Source organism: Lissotriton helveticus, chromosome 2_2, assembly GCF_964261635.1.
Source record: "Lissotriton helveticus chromosome 2_2, aLisHel1.1, whole genome shotgun sequence".
NCBI classification, from domain to species: domain Eukaryota; kingdom Metazoa; phylum Chordata; class Amphibia; order Caudata; family Salamandridae; genus Lissotriton; species Lissotriton helveticus.
In genome coordinates, this window is record NC_136060.1 from 80,520,055 (window position 1) to 80,537,523 (window position 17,469).

General features: G+C 52.0%; 1 protein-coding gene across 3 annotated transcripts in view; it reads left to right on the forward strand.

Moving 5' to 3' along the window:
* The window catches only part of CNOT7 (CCR4-NOT transcription complex subunit 7), a 354,347-nt gene that overhangs the window by 291,954 nt on the left and 44,924 nt on the right, over window positions 1–17,469 (forward strand). For all 3 annotated transcript variants that reach the window (XM_078678131.1, XM_078678130.1, XM_078678132.1), the window contains exon 6: window positions 417–527. In XM_078678131.1, the coding sequence (XP_078534257.1) occupies window positions 417–527 (111 nt within the window). The remainder of the gene's footprint in view (window positions 1–416; window positions 528–17,469) is intronic.

Below are 17,469 nucleotides of genomic sequence, written 5' to 3' on the forward strand. Positions count from 1 at the left end.
CTGGCAAAGTCTCCCTCTCCATATTTGTACCTGTCCCAACTTCATGCATTTTAAGATGTTAAAAGCATGGTTGTTTAAACCGTGCCAATCTTGCCTGATCAGCATAACGCTGAGATACTCCTCTGGGAGTGAGTCGTGTGCTATATCGAGTTTTAATAACCATAGTTGTGTGGTATGATGAATCTTAATTACATATGATATAATTACATATCCTAAATATCATATAATTGCATATGATAATCCTTTCTTTGGTAGCAATATAATGGTTTGTTATTTATTGTTTTCTATATGTAATCTGAAGCAAACATGCAGATTCCAATTAGCAAAGTTCTTTGAGGTTGCACATTTGAGATGCACCCTAAATGACCAACCTTTTCTTGATTGCCTGATTTGTCTTTTTGGTTTAATTTCTCTAGGGTGGATTGCAAGAAGTTGCAGAGCAGCTGGAACTCGAACGGATAGGACCGCAACATCAAGCAGGATCAGATTCGCTACTGACTGGGATGGCTTTTTTCAAAATGAGAGAAGTATATGCATTTTATTTCCCTACTATATTTAAGAATGGATATACACCGTGTATATTAAACCATACTTGTAAAGGTTTTTAAAAGTTTGTCCACAACAAGTTCGAGAATTTGCTTTTCTTTCTATAACGTAGGACTCAACTTGGATTTTAATGAAATCATTTCCCCAATGTGGGATCGATCACATCACATTCTAGGCATTTCAAATAATTCAATTATCATGGCACTTATATAGGATTGGGCTGTGCAGTAAATGTAACTCCTGGAGGGGCGTGGCCAAGATGGCGGCGTAGACGGACGCGAATTCGCCAAGCTCCCGTCGACGGCCCTAATAGCACCGGCCCAGGGGGCTGACACAGCAACGGTCGGCCACCAGAATAGTGCACCGGACATCTCTGGGTGCCCCAGCCCCGCAGGCGGACCCCTGCCTGACCGGAGACCACGGCCCTTTGCTGCACGAGAGGGTCGTTGCCCTCCGAGGCCCGAGTGGAGGAGGGGTGGAGTCCGGGGCGGGTCGCGACGCTCTGACCGCCAGACCGGGCGCCGCGCCGGACCCCCAGCGCTGAAGCGCACTGCCTGGGAAGTGCAGGTGGGGACGCCGAGACCCGGGAAAGACCCCCACTGGGGGCGAAGCGGAGGCCTGCGACGCGGCGGACGAGCCGCCATCTTGGTAAAGGCGGCCACGTGCTGGGACTCCCGGGGCACCTGGGGAGCTGAGGGGGCCACGAGGAGAGCCCACGGACCAACAAGGAGGTTGGGGCAGGGGTCCAAGCGCATCCAGACGACCCTCCCCGACGACCAGGGCCTCGAGATACGTGACGAAGGAGCGGTCGCCATCTTGGTAAAAGCGGTTTGACACACGAGGCATTGCAGGATCCACGAGTCGACACGGCGATCTCTGGTGGGGTGCACAAGAGGGTCCTATCCAGACCCGGTGGCGAGAGGCTGAGAGACATTGCCGGAGGGGGACTGGGCCCCACACAGAGCGGAGTGGAGGTGGACCCTTGTCGCCCTGGTGTGAGACCCCGGGATCTGGGCGGTTGGGGGACACGGAATACATCGCGGCCCTGGCGACAGAAGTGAGGTGGCAGGTGCAGTACAGTGGGTTCATTGTTGCGAGCTTACAGCAGGGCAAGCACTGGGGAGGCCCCTTGAGTCCCGACGACGCCCGAGCCCAGACTGGAGTTGGAGGTCGTGGTCAAATCCGGAGGCCGCGTGATCCTAGGGCCCCAGCCAACCTCAACTGGGCAGGACGGGCTGTGCTGGGGTCACTCCGGGAGAGGCGAAGGAGCCTGCGGTCGCCCAGAGGACGGCGGTCCCACCTGGGAGACACAGAGGGTGCAGCTAGCGGTGAAGGGGGGGGGCGCCACGGCCCTACGACAGAACACGGCAGCATTGGCGGACGCAGCGGGCCCCTGGGAGGCGCGCACCGCCGTTTTGAGAATGGGGACAGCAGGCACCACGAGTAGCCACGCATAATGGAGGAGGTGTGGAGTGAAGAGCGGTAGGTGCGGGCCCGGTCTTCCCTAGCATCTGGCTGAGAGCCCGGGGGGCCCACTGACCCTTGAGATACAAGCTGTCAGGGCGGAGAGGTGGCGATTGGTGGACAGCATGGCCCTGTGACCCATGGCCGGATCTCGGGGTGAGCAGTTGGGGCCCGTTATCTGGGACTGGCGGAGAGGCATCATCGCTATCCTTCTTGCCACGGCGGAGCTGAAGGGCACTACCCTACAAAGGGGGACTAGGACGAGACCCTGAAGGGCTGCCCCTCGCGTGTCTCGGGGGACCGGGGGGTTCAGCAGCACCGCGGTGCTGATACGCCCGGCCACAAGCGAGCGGAGACTGCTCTCATCTGGAGTCCGGTGTGTCGGGGCAGCGCTCCACGGGAGGCCCGGAACTGCGGTGGATTTGGCCTGCTCCCGCTGCTGCAGGTACCTTTATGTCCTCAACGAGGAACAGGAAGGTCGGGACGGTCAAAGAGCTTTTCGCCAAAGCGCAGGCGAATCAACGGTCCATGGACATGGCGGCAAGCACACCCCAGCCCGCTGGAGCACAATTGGACGGGTCGGAAGCTATCACCAAGGCCTTCCTGGAGTCTCTCTTCACCACTCTACGGGATGATACCCACACCCTGCAAAAAGGAGGAGATGAAAGAGGTGAGACGAGATGTAGATAGCATAGGGTAACGAGTGGCGGACCTCGAGACCAAGAGCGACAACCGGGACACTGAGATGGAGGCATTGCGGCAAGAGATTGTGCACATCCATGATCAACAGGTTGACCTACAGGCACACGTGGAGGACCTAGAAAATCGCTCCTGTCGCCACAATGTACGCATCCGAGGGGTCACATCCACAGAGGAGATGCGGGATCTGCATAGCTTCACCTGCGAACTCTTCAACCATGTCTTGGGTCGGCCGACTGGCTCGGAGCTCAGGATCGACAGAGTGCACAGGGTGGGTCCACCAAGGGCAGCCTCGGCTTTCCCTCCGGATATATTTGCCTGTGTGCAGGACTTTCGCACTAAAGAGGACATCTTGCAGAAGGCACAGCATCAACACCCCCTGTCCTTTAAAGGCCAGTCCCCTGTGCTCTACCAGGACCTGTCTGCACTTACACTACAGAAACGCCGGTCTTTCCGACCAGTTACCACATATTTGCAACGACAGGGCATTCCCTACAGCTGGGGCCACCCGTTTCGCCTGATATTCAAGAAGGACAATAAATTGTATCAGCTCCGGTTGCTGAGGGAAGCATGTGGCATCCTTGGAATAGACCCCACTGGAAGAAACCCTGGAGGAGGACATACCTACTGCCGGACCCGATGATGGTAAACCACGCTCGCGGCAGCAGACCAGGCGCTGGCGAGCCCGGAAGCCTCCAGTGGAAGTAATTCGTGATGGACAGCGGGCGGCAGTGAAGGCGGTTTCCGCGGGGCCGGACGTGCCTCTGCCTAGTTAAGCGCATGGGTAGCCGAATGGCCAATTTGGCCCTGGAATGAATGATGACCCGGCTGTCGGCGGGAGGGACGGCTAACGCGCTGAGTACGGTACCCCATTATTCTACTTTACCAATCACCTACGGATGATGGACACTACGTATGTTTTGATTTGTTGGATGCTTTCTATTTCTCTTTGGGTGGGGGTCAGTTGGGGTGGGGGGCCGGGGTTGTGGGTAGGGGGGTACCAGGTCCAGGAACTCTTTTAGACTTGAGTGGGAGGACAATCTTCTATCCCAGCAAGGTCCAGGTTACGGGAAGTGCCCCGAGGAAAGGCTTGTTTCATGAGGTGAGTTTGGTTAACGCTTGACATTGCCCGGATGGGGGGGGCCATATGCCCTGTATGATTACCCATGCCCCCGACTGAGTTACGAATCCTCACACTAAATGTGCGAGGACTCAACAATCTGGTGTTCTCTCCCTTTTGGAGGCCTCTAAGGCTGACATCTGCTTGCTGCAGGAAACCCACCTGCTGCTGAAAGATTGCCCCAGGATGCGCTCTCGCTATTTCCCTCACCAATTTTACTCTTCCTCTTCCACTAAAACTGCAGGGGTGGCAATCTTGGTGGCCCAACGGTTCAGGGGGAAGGTCCTGCAGAAAGGGGTAGAGGTGAAGGGGGGGGTTGCTGTCTTATAGATTTTCCCTCGGGGGGGGGGGGGCCTTTTCGATCTGTTCCATATATGCCCCAAACGAAGGCCAAGAGAAGTTTTTCCATTCCGCACTCATGGAGGTGGCCACGTCCCCTGATCGACATGTGCTGGTGGGAGGGGATCTGAACCTAGTTATGGACACTTCTCAGGCCGGGTCATTCTCCCCCGGGGGTTGGCTAGACTGGGAGACATGGGCATGGTTGATTTGTGGCGTAGGTTCCATCCAAGCGCAAGGGAATACACGTATTATTCAAACGCCCACAAAACCTATGCCCGCTTAGAATTTCTTGGCTTCTTCCTCCCTGCATGCGCTCACAACAGAGGTTGAAATAGGTGCTGCGACCCTTTCTGACCATTCTCCCATGGTGGCAGTGTTTTCCCTTCCCCCGATGGCAAGAGCACCACTCTGCTGGAAGCTGCGCGACACGTTGCTACATCGCTCTGAGGTGGTGGAGAGGGTCAGGGGGTTATCAGGGACTATTTGGCGCACAACAGCACAGAAGACATATCATTGGTTACTCACTGGGCGGCACTAAAAGCGGTACTGCGCGGTGAGCTAATCGTGGTCTCGGCCGCCGAGAACACAGAACGTGCGTGTAAACGAGAGGAATTGTCACAAATGACACGAGAACTTGAACACATGCACCAGTGAACCGGGGCGCCGCGGATATGGAGGCAGCTGCAACAGGTTAGGCAACAGTTAGCAGCACTTGACCAGGACCGGGCGGAATACGCAGCATTGAGGGTGCGACACTTATATTACACAGGGGGAGACCGTTGTGGGAGGCTGCTATGTCATGCGCTTCGGGAGGTACGGCGAAAGCTGTCGGTTCAGGAGATAGTCACGCAGGATGGACTGGTGGTTACCGAGGACGCGGACATTGCAGGGGCCTTTAGTGCCTTCTACACCTCCCTGTACACTGGGTCTGTGCTTGACCCGAAGGAAGGAGAGAAGTTCCTAGCATCTGTCTCCCTCCCTTCACTGACCCCTGAACAGGCAGATTTTCTGGTCCGGCCCATCCGGCCGGAGGAGGTGATTACGGCCATTTCGCGTCTCAAATTAGCAAAAGCGCCCGGCCCGGATGGCTTCTCGGCGATCTTTTAGAAGACGTTTTGTTTGCAGGTGACACCGCTGTTGACCGCCCTCTTTAATTCTTTCACGGACGTTGGAGCGATCCCGAGAGACCTTTTGGAGGCCACCATCTCGGTCATCCCCAAACCAGGGAAGGACCATTCGCGGTGCGAAGCATATCGCCCTATATCTCTACTTAATGTAGATCTCAAACTCTACACCGGCATTCTGGCGGCCTGACTTGCACCGCTGATGCAGGGGCTGATCGATCCGGATCAGGCGGGATTCATCCCTGAACGCCAGACGGTAGATAACACTAAAAGGGCGCTCCACCTCATAGAGAAGGCCACGAGGACGACGGTAGAGTACATGATGCTCGCGATAGATGCCGAGAAAGCGTTTGACCGAGTCCACTGGCCTTTTCTTGAACAGGTGCTGGTGAAGGCTGGGTTGGGCAACAGATTCCGTACGTGGGTCCTTAATTGCTATTCCCGTCCCACCACGACGGTCAAGGTCAATGGCTTTGCCTCACCCCGATTCCCTATTGAACGTGGCACAAGACGGGGGTGCCCGCTGTCACCCCTGCTCTTTGCCCTGTACATGGAGCCACTGGCACAACTGATGCGAACCACTCCGGAAGTGCATGGTATCAAGTGTTGTGTATACGTACATACTATCAGCCTGTTCGCTGACGATATCCTTATGTCACTGTCCTCTCCAGACACCTCCTTACCGGCCTATGTGGAAGTCTTGGACGCATTTTCCGGGGTGTCGGGGTTCAAGGTTAATATGACCCAATCGGAAGCGTTGGACCTCTCACTGGAGCCGCACACTCGGTCTCAACTGCAGGGGCGTTTTCCATTCCGCTGGGCACAGACGGCGGTCCCATACCTGGGAATTCAGCTGGCACCAACACTGTCGGACATGGTCGGGATCAACTATACGTGTCTGCGCCGTCTAATTCGCAGAGAGCTGAGCAGGTGGAAGCACCTCCCTATAAGGTGGCGGCCATAAAAATGACCATCTTACCGCAGATTCTTTATGTATTCCGAGCCATCCCTCTACGCCCACAACTGTTAGGGGAAAAGTCCACCAGCATAAATCAAACAATGGCTCATAAGGAATCCACAAATTTACACATATAGTGCAGGAGCTCACAATGGGGGGTAGCAGAAGAATCACGGGGGTAGAGGAATTCAAAATATAAAAAGTCTTTATTTTTCTTTTTTCATATTTAATTCATGTATTCGTTATTCAAAGCATAAGACATCATAACTCAACAAATAAATAGAAAATTATTTCTGAAAAATATATATACATTGTATAGCATAGTTTCCCCACATCAACCTTTCCACAACCATTCATACACTAATACTTCACACATACACATGCATTCATGTACATTACATAAGCTCAAAGAATTCCTCAACGAGGTTCCCACAATGACACAGAAGGGGGATCCAGCGGTGCCTAGATAGCGCACTGCTAGAGAGGCCAGATCGATTAAGCAGGATCCCACAACCAGGTAACGCCAACGCGCGTTTCGGTGCCTGGCCCAGATCTACGGCCGCACCTTCATCAGGGCTTGCAGGTCGAGGAAGGGGGGAAGACGCAGCTCAAAAATGATACACCCGTGACAAATCTGAAGTAAAAAGAGAATTCTTTGGATTACACAATCTGATTGGTGTTTTATAAATTTACAAGTCCTGTATTCAAAATATAGGCTATTTACATAGGGGTCTTTGGCTTCTGCATTGTTTCTTCAATTTCGTATGTTATAAGTACACATTGCATTCAAATAGACAAAGTTCAATACTTCATCTGTAGCCTCAGAACCCCACCCCATCCAAGATAAGCTCCAAACAGTGTACATACATATTTTTATATATAAATGGATGAAAGAGAGACACATTTAAAATGACGCACTGGAATCCCCAACCACATAAATAATCAAAACTCACAATCAATACATTGCTTCAACACGTTCACACGCTCTAGATTTATTCCCTTGTGCTCCAGCGGCAATCCTCAGAGAGACTGAGCAGAGCAATTTTACAATCCCATAAAATTTTTCCAGGGTGCACATAAACATTTTCTCGGGAGGCCTAGTAATAAAATATTTCACCAACTACGCTAGTTAGGATTTTAAAGGAATCCAGTTTTGGGATTTTACCTGGGCAACAGGAGGTACTGGTCCATAAAAGAACGCTGCCGATCAGAGGGAGGTTCGAGAAAATAATCACAAAGGGCTCACTTCAGTCCATTTAATAATAATACAGCATTTTGTAAAGCGCGAACAGCTACCTCACGAGGAGGTGTCCCGGCGCTAGGAAGAACACAGTTAACCCAGAGAACTGAAGTGAAGGAGCTTAGCGTGGTTGGGCAAAAAGCCAAGTCTTTAGCAACCGCTTGAAGCAGTTTTTAGAGGGGGCCTGCTGAATTGCTGGGGGCAGGGTGTTCCATAGTGTCGCAACATTTGCCGAGAAAGTACAACCCCCAACCGAGCCCTTTTTGCTCGTGGGACGGCAAGTTGAACGCGGCAGTTGGAACGAAGCGCACGGGCCTGGAAGTATCTCGGGAGCCGGACTTTCAAATACTTAGGACAGGTGCCAAACAGAGATCTAAAGGCCAGCGTGAGTGCCTTAAATTTGATTCTGCTGGCAACTGGTAGCCAGTGCAGTTGTCGAAGATACGGAGAGACTGAATGCTTAAAAGGGATCCGCATTAGCAGTCTCGCAGCCGCATTTTGGACCAACTGAAGTTTTTGAGTAAGGTATTTAGGTAAGCCCAGATAGAGGCCGTTGGCGTAATCCAGCCTAGATGTTACTGTGGCATGGATTACTGTTTTCCGACAACTCTCAGGGAGAAGTCTCAGAATCTTGCGGAGATTCCTCAGCTTGCTCAAGCAGCTGCTGACTACTTGTTGAATATGCGAGGTGAAGGACAGGCTGTCATCCCACCGCACTCCCAGACTTTTTACCGTTAGGCTGGGTGAGGGGGCTTGACCCATCTCCGCTGGCCACCATAGCTCTGAAGGTGGAGGAGGGCCCTTACCAAAAAAGATCACTTCCGTTTTATTAGCGTTTAATTTTAATTTATTCGTATTCATCCAACACGCCACATCTTGGAGACAGCCCTTGAAGCTCGAAAAGGACTCCTGCGACACCTCTGAATACGGAAATACCAATTGGGTGTCATCGGCGTATGAAATTGCCTTGACACCCCAATTGGCAATCAACGTAAAGAGAGGCGCGAGGTAGATGTTGAACAAAAGGGAGCTGAGTGCCGACCCTTGCGGGACGCCACAGCTGAGGACTTTGGGTGTTGAGGAGACTGTCCCTAGTGCCACCTTCAGTGTTCTCTGGGACAGATACGAATGTATCCACCCCAGAGCCTGGTCACAGATGCCTATCTCAGCTAGTCGCCTCAAGAGTCTAGCATGATCAACCGTGTCGAAGGCGGCCAACAGATCCAGGAGTACCAGCATCGCTGAGCTTCCTGCATCCATCGACCACCTTACTGACTCTGCCACCTCAATCAGTGCTGTCTCCGTGCTAAAGCCAGGGCGAAAGCCTGATTGCGTCTCATGTAGTATCTTGTTGTCTTCGATAAATTTGCTCAACTGGCGCTGTATTATTTTCTCGAACATTTTTCCCGGTGCGGCTAACAGAGATCGGGCGCAGATTACTGAGGTCTTTTGGATCCCCATTAGGTTTTTAGGGCTCGGGCCTACGTCACCACGAAGTGGGGCGGAGCTCCGAGCTCTATAGTAAAAGAAAAAAAAAAGTGTCTTTAGGGGTCCGGACAGCAACATTCCTTAGTGCACGCGCTTTTTTTATGGCATGTGCATGTTCATTCGTCTTCGCTGTGCTGTGTTTTTAGTAGCCTTGACATGATAGGCTATCTGTAATTTAGCGTGCGTCATCTTGGCATTTTCTCTGTGGTTACGCGAACAGGAGTCCATTAATTTCAATTATGAGCTGTCAGGGTGCCGCGATAATGTAATGCAGATGTTGTGGGCGCGTTCACCAGTCTGCTGGGAATGGCGGCGTTCGTGCTTTTCCTGTGTTTTCTTTCCGTGTAGGGCAGACTTGAAAGGCATTGTCTTAAGAGGAGAAGGCCATATATCTTCAATTATCTCGCCATCACGGCAGAGATAATTGAAAACATATGCCTGCAGTGCCAAGGCAGAGAGCTGAGCAGGATGACTCCATGCCACAGTGTAAGAAAGCGTCCGCATCAAAGCAAAGTGTAAAACTTAAAAAAAAAAAAAAGTGAACAAGCGAGTGGCTGTGGGTGTCCAGGGGTGCAGCAGGTGCAGTGACACCGGGGCCTCGAGGGTCTCCTTTAACCCAGACAGTGCTGTATTTTACTACCAGTGGCTGTGAGGGTGCAGCAAGTGCAGTGACACCAGGGCCTCGAGGGTCTCCCTTAACCCAGACAGTGCTGTATTTTACTACCAGTGGCTGTGAGGGTGTAGCAGGTGCAGTGACACCGGGGCCTCGAGGGTCTCCCTTAACGCTGACAGTGCTGTATTTTACTAGCAGTGGCTGGGGGTGTCCAGGGGTGCAGCAGGTGCAGTGACACCGGGGCCTCGATGGCCTCACTTTACCCTGACAGTGCTGTATTTTGCTACCAGTGGCTGTGAGGGTGCAGCAGGTGCAGTGACACCAGGGCCTCGAGGGTCTCCCTTAACCCAGACAGTGCTGTATTTTACTACCAGTGGCTGTGAGGGTGCAGCAGGTGCAGTGACACCGGGGCTTTGAGGGTCTCCCTTAACCCTGACAGTGCTGTATTTTACTACCAGTGGCTGTGGGTGTCCAGGGGTGCAGCAGGTGCAGTGACACCAGGGCCTCAAGGGTCTCCCTTAACCCAGACAGTGCTGTATTTTACTACCAGTGGCTGTGAGGGTGCAGCAGGTGCAGTGACACCGGGGCCTTGAGGGTCTCCCTTAACCCTGACAGTGCTGTATTTTACTAGCAGTGGCTGTGGGTGTCCAGGGGTGCAGCAGGTGCAGTGACACCGGGGCCTCGATGGCCTCACTTTACCCTGACAGTGCTGTATTTTGCTACCAGTGGCTGTGAGGGTGCAGCAGGTGCAGTGACACCAGGGCCTCAAGGGTCTCCCTTAACCCTGACAGTGCTGTATTTTACTAGCAGTGGCTGTGGGTGTCCAGGGGTGCAGCAGGTGCAGTGACACCGGGGCCTCGAGGGTCTCCTTTAACCCAGACAGTGCTGTATTTTACTACCAGTGGCTGTGAGGGTGCAGCAGGTGCAGTGACACCAGGGTCTCGAGGGTCTCCCTTAACCCAGACAGTGCTGTATTTTACTACCAGTGGCTGTGAGGGTGCAGCAGGTGCAGTGACACCGGGGCCTCGAGGGTCTCCCTTAACCCTGACAGTGCTGTATTTTACTAGCAGTGGCTGTGGGTGTCCAGGGGTGCAGCAGGTGCAGTGACACCGGGGCCTCGATGGCCTCACTTTACCCTGACAGTGCTGTATTTTGCTACCAGTGGCTGTGAGGGTGCAGCAGGTGCAGTGACACCAGGGCCTCGAGGGTCTCCCTTAACCCAGACAGTGCTGTATTTTACTACCAGTGGCTGTGAGGGTGCAGCAGGTGCAGTGACACCGGGGCTTTGAGGGTCTCCCTTAACCCTGACAGTGCTGTATTTTACTACCAGTGGCTGTGGGTGTCCAGGGGTGCAGCAGGTGCAGTGACACCGGGGCCTCGAGGGCCTCACTTAACCCTGACAGTGCTGTATTTTACTACGAGTGGCGGTGGAAGTCCAGGGGTGCAGCAGGTGCAGTGACACCAGGGCCTCAAGGGTCTCCCTTAACCCAGACAGTGCTGTATTTTACTACCAGTGGCTGTGAGGGTGCAGCAGGTGCAGTGACACCGGGGCTTTGAGGGTCTCCCTTAACCCTGACAGTGCTGTATTTTACTAGCAGTGGCTGTGGGTGTCCAGGGGTGCAGCAGGTGCAGTGACACCGGGGCCTCGAGGGTCTCCTTTAACCCAGACAGTGCTGTATTTTACTACCAGTGGCTGTGAGGGTGCAGCAGGTGCAGTGACACCAGGGTCTCGAGGGTCTCCCTTAACCCAGACAGTGCTGTATTTTACTACCAGTGGCTGTGAGGGTGCAGCAGGTGCAGTGACACCGGGGCCTCGAGGGTCTCCCTTAACCCTGACAGTGCTGTATTTTACTAGCAGTGGCTGTGGGTGTCCAGGGGTGCAGCAGGTGCAGTGACACCGGGGCCTCGATGGCCTCACTTTACCCTGACAGTGCTGTATTTTGCTACCAGTGGCTGTGAGGGTGCAGCAGGTGCAGTGACACCAGGGCCTCGAGGGTCTCCCTTAACCCAGACAGTGCTGTATTTTACTACGAGTGGCGGTGGAAGTCCAGGGGTGCAGCAGGTGCAGTGACACCGGGGCCTCGAGGGTCTCCCTTAACCCAGACAGTGCTGTATTTTACTACGAGTGGCGGTGGAAGTCCAGGGGTGCAGCAGGCCTCACTTTACCCTGACAGTGCTGTATTTTGCTACCAGTGGCTGTGAGGGTGCAGCAGGTGCAGTGACACCGGGGCCTCGAGGGTCTCCCTTAACCCAGACAGTGCTGTATTTTACTACGAGTGGCGGTGGAAGTCCAGGGGTGCAGCAGGCCTCACTTTACCCTGACAGTGCTGTATTTTACTACCAGTGGCTGTGGGTGTCCAGGGGTGCAGCAGGTGCAGTGACACCGGGGCCTCGAGGGCCTCACTTAACCCTGACAGTGCTGTATTTTACTACCAGTGGCTGTGGGTGTCCAGGGGTGCAGCAGGTGCAGTGACACCGGGGCCTCGAGGGTCTCCCTTAACCCAGACAGTGCTGTATTTTGCTACGAGTGGCGGTGGAAGTCCAGGGGTGCAGTGACAACTGGGCCTCGAGGGTCTCACTTAATCCAGACAGTGCTGTATTTTACTACCAGTGGCTGTGAGGGTGCAGCAGGTGTAGTGACACCGGGGCCTCGAGGGTCTCCCTTAACCCAGACAGAGTAGTGAGTGCAGAGTAGTGAGTAGTGAGTGTAGAGTAGTGAGTAGTGAGTAGTGAGTGTAGAGTAGTGAGTGTAGAGTAGTGAGTGTAGAGTAGTGAGTGTAGAGTAGTGAGTGTAGAGTAGAGTAGAGAGTAGGACATCACAGGCAGCAGCTGTGCAAGCTTCTTACACTCACAAGGAGACCACAGGCAGCTGAGTTGCAAGCTTCTCCCACTCACAAGTAGGACATCACAAACAGCAGCGGTGCAAGCTTCTCACACTCACAAGAAGGACATCACAAACAGCAGCAGTGCAAGCTTCTCACACTCACAAGGAGACGACAGGCAGCAGAGGTGCAAGCTTCTCACACTTGCAAGAACGACATCACAAGCAGCAGTGGTGCAAGCTGCCCTTACACACTCACAGCAGGTACTGTGCCAAGGCAGCAGCAGCAACAGAGCAAGAGTCCCTTACAAAGAACAGGCACAGCACAGAGATGCACAATGCAATCTTCTCATACTCCCAGGCAGCAGCGGTGCAAGCTTCTCACACTCACACGAAGGACATCACAGGCAGCAGCTGTGCAAGCTTCTTACACTCACAAGGATACCACAGGCAGCTGAGGTGCAAGCTTCTCCCACTCACAAGAAGGACATCACAAGCAGCAGCGGTGCAAGCTTCTCACACTCACAAGAACGACATCACAGGCAGCAGCAGTGCAAGCTTCTTACACTCACAAGAAGGAGACCACAGGCAGCAGAGGTGCAAGCTTCTCACACTCACAAGAAGGACATCACAGGCAGTAACTGTGCAATATTCTCACACTCACAAGGAGATCACTGGCAGTACACACCACATGAACACACTCCATAACACATAGCAACAATACATTGGCATTTACAATGCCATTAGCTCAAACTCAAATAAATCCGAGCCCGATTGTATTTCTAATGCTTGTTTTTTTAAGCGGGAGGAGGGTTGCATGTTTCCAGATATTCGGGAATACCCCCGAGACGATGGACGAGTTCCAGATTTGTTGTAATGTGGGAGCCACAAAATCCGCTATGGTGCACCATACTTTGGATGGACATGGATCGTCCGGTGAACCAGATTTACAGCGGATTAGTTCTTGCCTCACCGCACTCAGGGGTATCGCCTGGAATTGAGTTAAGGTTTCACCCATCACATCTTTGATAGCTAGGTCCGTTTTCACCGTTTTTTTTTCTGGCCCAAAGGACTCATAGACTTGTTTGATTTTTTGATCAAAGAACTCAGAGATATTTTCGCACAGAGTAGTTGACGGGGGGACCTCCCTCTCAATACATTTAGGTTTAAAAAAGGACTGAACCACCTTAAAGATCTGTTTGCTCGACTGCTCCGCCTGCTGGATAGAGTCCGCGTAAAACTGTTTTTTTGCCTTTCTAATAGCTTTCTGTAGTTTTTTGGATGCTTCTTTATATCTAGTTTTTTCAGCGGGCCCGTAATTTACCCTCCACAGTCTCTCCAGCTTCTTGCAGGCTGATTTCTCCACCCTAAGCTCCTGAGAGAACCAGGGGGCAGAGGGGGAGTCCCGTTTAGATATTGCTCGTGAGGCTGGTGCGATGGAAGAAACCATATTCCCGACCCAATCATTAAGTAGCTGTGCGTCTATGTTAGCATTGGAAGTGAGAGATGGGATATTCTGTGCCAGAGCAGGGCCCATAATATCGGGGACTAGTTTTTTCCATTGTCTCTTCAAAAAAGAGCATTTGCTTGAAGCAGGACTCTTAGAAGCCATGTTTAATTTAAAAGGGATCAGTGAATGATCTGACCAGATTAACGGTAGTGGTGCCTCTGGCTTCACATCTTTAATATTAGAGAAAATTAAATAGAGCGTGTGTCCCGCTCTATGCGTGGGGCCGTCATTGATCAGCCTCAGCATGGCCGTATTAAGTGTGGATCTCAGCAGCTCTGCAAGGGCGCAGTCTGTTTTGTCCATATGAATATTAAAATCCCCGACCACGATGAATTGAGGGTGGAGGAGGGAGCTCTGCACAATCGTATCCAGCAGAGTTAATAAATTAGGATCCTCACCGCCAGGTGGGCGGTAGATCACTAATCCTGCTAAAGCTAGCTGAGGACTCACCTGAAAACAGAAGTGTAACCCCTCGATTCCCTGAATCATGGTAGGGGCCGAAGAGGTTAATACGAACTGTTCTTTAAAAATGACAGCCACACCTCCACCTCTTTTGGTGCATGTGCGGTTCAAAAGACATATTTTAAATCCCAGGGGTACTGCCAGCGCAATGGCGGTCATATTATCCTCCTTGATCCATGTTTCTGTTAAAAACAGAACGTCCCACTCGTGCTCTTCTAGTAGTAGCCAGATTTCTTCTGTGTGTTTAACTAGGGATCTGCAGTTCAGAAGGCCTGCTCTGAGACCTTTGTTAATCAACGGCTTGGGTTTGGAGAGCCTCGCAGTGTCTCTTAGTCCCAGAGATGCCCCACAAGTCCCACAAATCTGAGGAGGAACGATAGTCTGAGGATCTATCTCATGAATGCAGCACTCAGCTGTAGTATTGAGAGCCCTTAGGTCATCCCTTGACCACACGATCCTTCCCCTGCGCGCACACTTACCGGCAGCATGCCTGGCCCCGGCCGCGGTCTGGTCGCGGACGGGCGCAGACGGGCTTGCCTTAGGCGCGCCCGCTGCGGTCGTCCGCTGCGCGTCCGGTGGAAGCACATATTAAATAATAGGTGGGGGCAGGGCGTGGCCTGACTGGTGGTGGGCGTGGCCTGTGTGTCCCAGGGGGGTGGCGGCAACACAAGGAAGTATCCCGCGGCAGCTTTCCAACCGCTGCGCGGGAGTGCTTAGGGGAGAGAGGTAGGGTTTGTAGTAAGATCACAAAAGTACACTCAAATAGTTAAAAACGCTGTCTTAAAATCACAGTATACAATTTTTAAAAGGTACAGGGCGACTCTCCCGGCTTCCGCCTCAGGAGGTCAAAGTGTTCATGTATAACCTATTGAAACACGAAACACACGTTTTTTAGGGGCGATAAGTACGGACAGATGCAGAGAAGGTGGTCTCCAATAGAGCAGTCCCCCAGTTAGCGTTGGGGACATATGCTTACCGGCTACAGAGGTTGATTCATCCACCCACAGTAGTTCGGGCCGTTTGCACAGCGATTTATGTCCACAGTGAAAAATATAAGAACTCCAAGGGTTGTCAGGAGCATGTATCTGAATAGGGAGAATACCGAAAAGATCGTATGATTAGTACTCATGAGCTTAAAGGAAAAGCTATTTCTCGCACGGTGGCTATAAAAGTTCCCTACAGGTCACCTAATTCTAAGAATTATAGAGCGTTAACTAAGGGCTAACAAGAGACTCAAGTACTGGCTTCTGCTAACCGAAACTTCCCGGTGTGCGTGCTTAAATACATTCCCTAATTGCACATACCGAAGGTCATGTAGCAAGAGATCATAAATTCCAGCCCACGGTCGGGAGAGTTCAAACAGCTGAAGCGTAGGCGGCCATCAGAGCTCAAGTTTCTGCAAAAAACGAAAGAAGCGGGTAGAAAAATTCAGTCACGATCATGCTAAAGAGATTCATGTTTTGAACAGACAGAAATAGACAGACAAAAATGTACAAAAAATGTAGCCAATACGGGACCTCTAACATGAGATAGTCTGAATACTATAGGTTACAGCCTGCAAGAGATTCCGAGAACGGGCTAAGCCTCTATGTTCGTCGGTTAATTAGATCGTGTTAAGTATGCCCAGCCCTGGTCCGTAGACAGGGCGAACAGTTAATAAGGTGGTTACTTCAAAACCCGCAGCAGAAGTGTGTTTCACTCACCTAGAGTATCGGCCAGAGAGAGAACCTCTCCTCCTATCGAGTTCTCACGGGCGGTCAGCAGGTTTCGGGTGGGCTCATCTCGCGTTTCCCGGCCGTTTTTAAATAGGCCTTCAGCCCGCCTCTCAAAACAAATTAAGAGCACCTGACCCTCTGCTCAGAAATCGGTGCAGATCACAGTAAGACCCGGCACGGATTACATCGTATGTGCAGCCTAGAGCCCCCGCTTTGAAAGAAAAAAAGCGAGCCACTGATCCGACACACAGGAAGGTGACGTGCACTAATGAACAGATAGAGCAAAGGCAGCGACGCCCGCTCTCAGCCAGCTTACGCCAGGCAGAATCAGCCAGTGGGGTCCACGAAAACTGCCCCAGGGCCACAACAAGGTCCCATACTCTAAACAATTCCGAGGCCTAGGGCCCACCATGTAATTCGCTGAAGGGGCACAGGTTCAAGCGCTGCGATCACCCAAGAGGCGTACACCGGAAAAATAAAGTTGGAAATCAATCTTGTATATATACACATATATGTCGCAACTACAGTAGATGGAAGGATTCCAATTTTCAATGGACTTCAAAACATATAGAAGCAATCTACAGAGTAGCAAGGCAGGCAAGAGGTCAGGCAGTCCGATTTTAGCTAGAGTACGCAGAGAACGGAGCAGAATCCAGGGACAGTAATTTTATCTATATAGGTGACTATTCAAAAAGGCAGGCAAGTAGGAATTGCACAGGGCAGGGAAGCAGTGGTATAGGGGAGGAGTACATAAAGATGCCGGAGGTAAGGCCAGTTCACAGGATGACACTTACTACAGGGGGTCCAATTTACAGAATGGCATTTTCCCACGGGCATCCGTCGTTTAGGCCGGATTTGACCGCATCCAGAAGGAAGATCCAAAAAACTTCTCTTTTCTTCCTTATTGCTGCCACATCCTTGCCAGGAATAGTGCGGATCTTCTCAAGTATGGACCATCTGAGGTCAGATTCACAGTGGTTTGCTGAACTCCAATGGGCTACGAGTGGAGCCCCACTCCTGAGATTCCGAATGTTGGACTTGTGCTCACCAATCCTGGTTCTGCACTCACGTCCAGTTTCGCCCACATAGGGGAGTCCACAAGGGCACATGATGACATATATAATGTTGGAGGTCTGGCAGTTGCTCATGTCATTCATCTTGATAGTTAGATTGCCAATCTGTAATGCGCCGCCCGTCAGGGCTTGTGGGCACGCATGACAGTTGCCTCAACGATGGTTCCCAACCACAGTGGGAAGACCAAATACTCCAACTTGCTTAGAAACCAGTTTAGTGTCTACAGTACCTCTAACCAGATGGTTGCACAGATTTTTATTGCGCTGGAAGGCAAAGATAGGTTTGGGAATTTG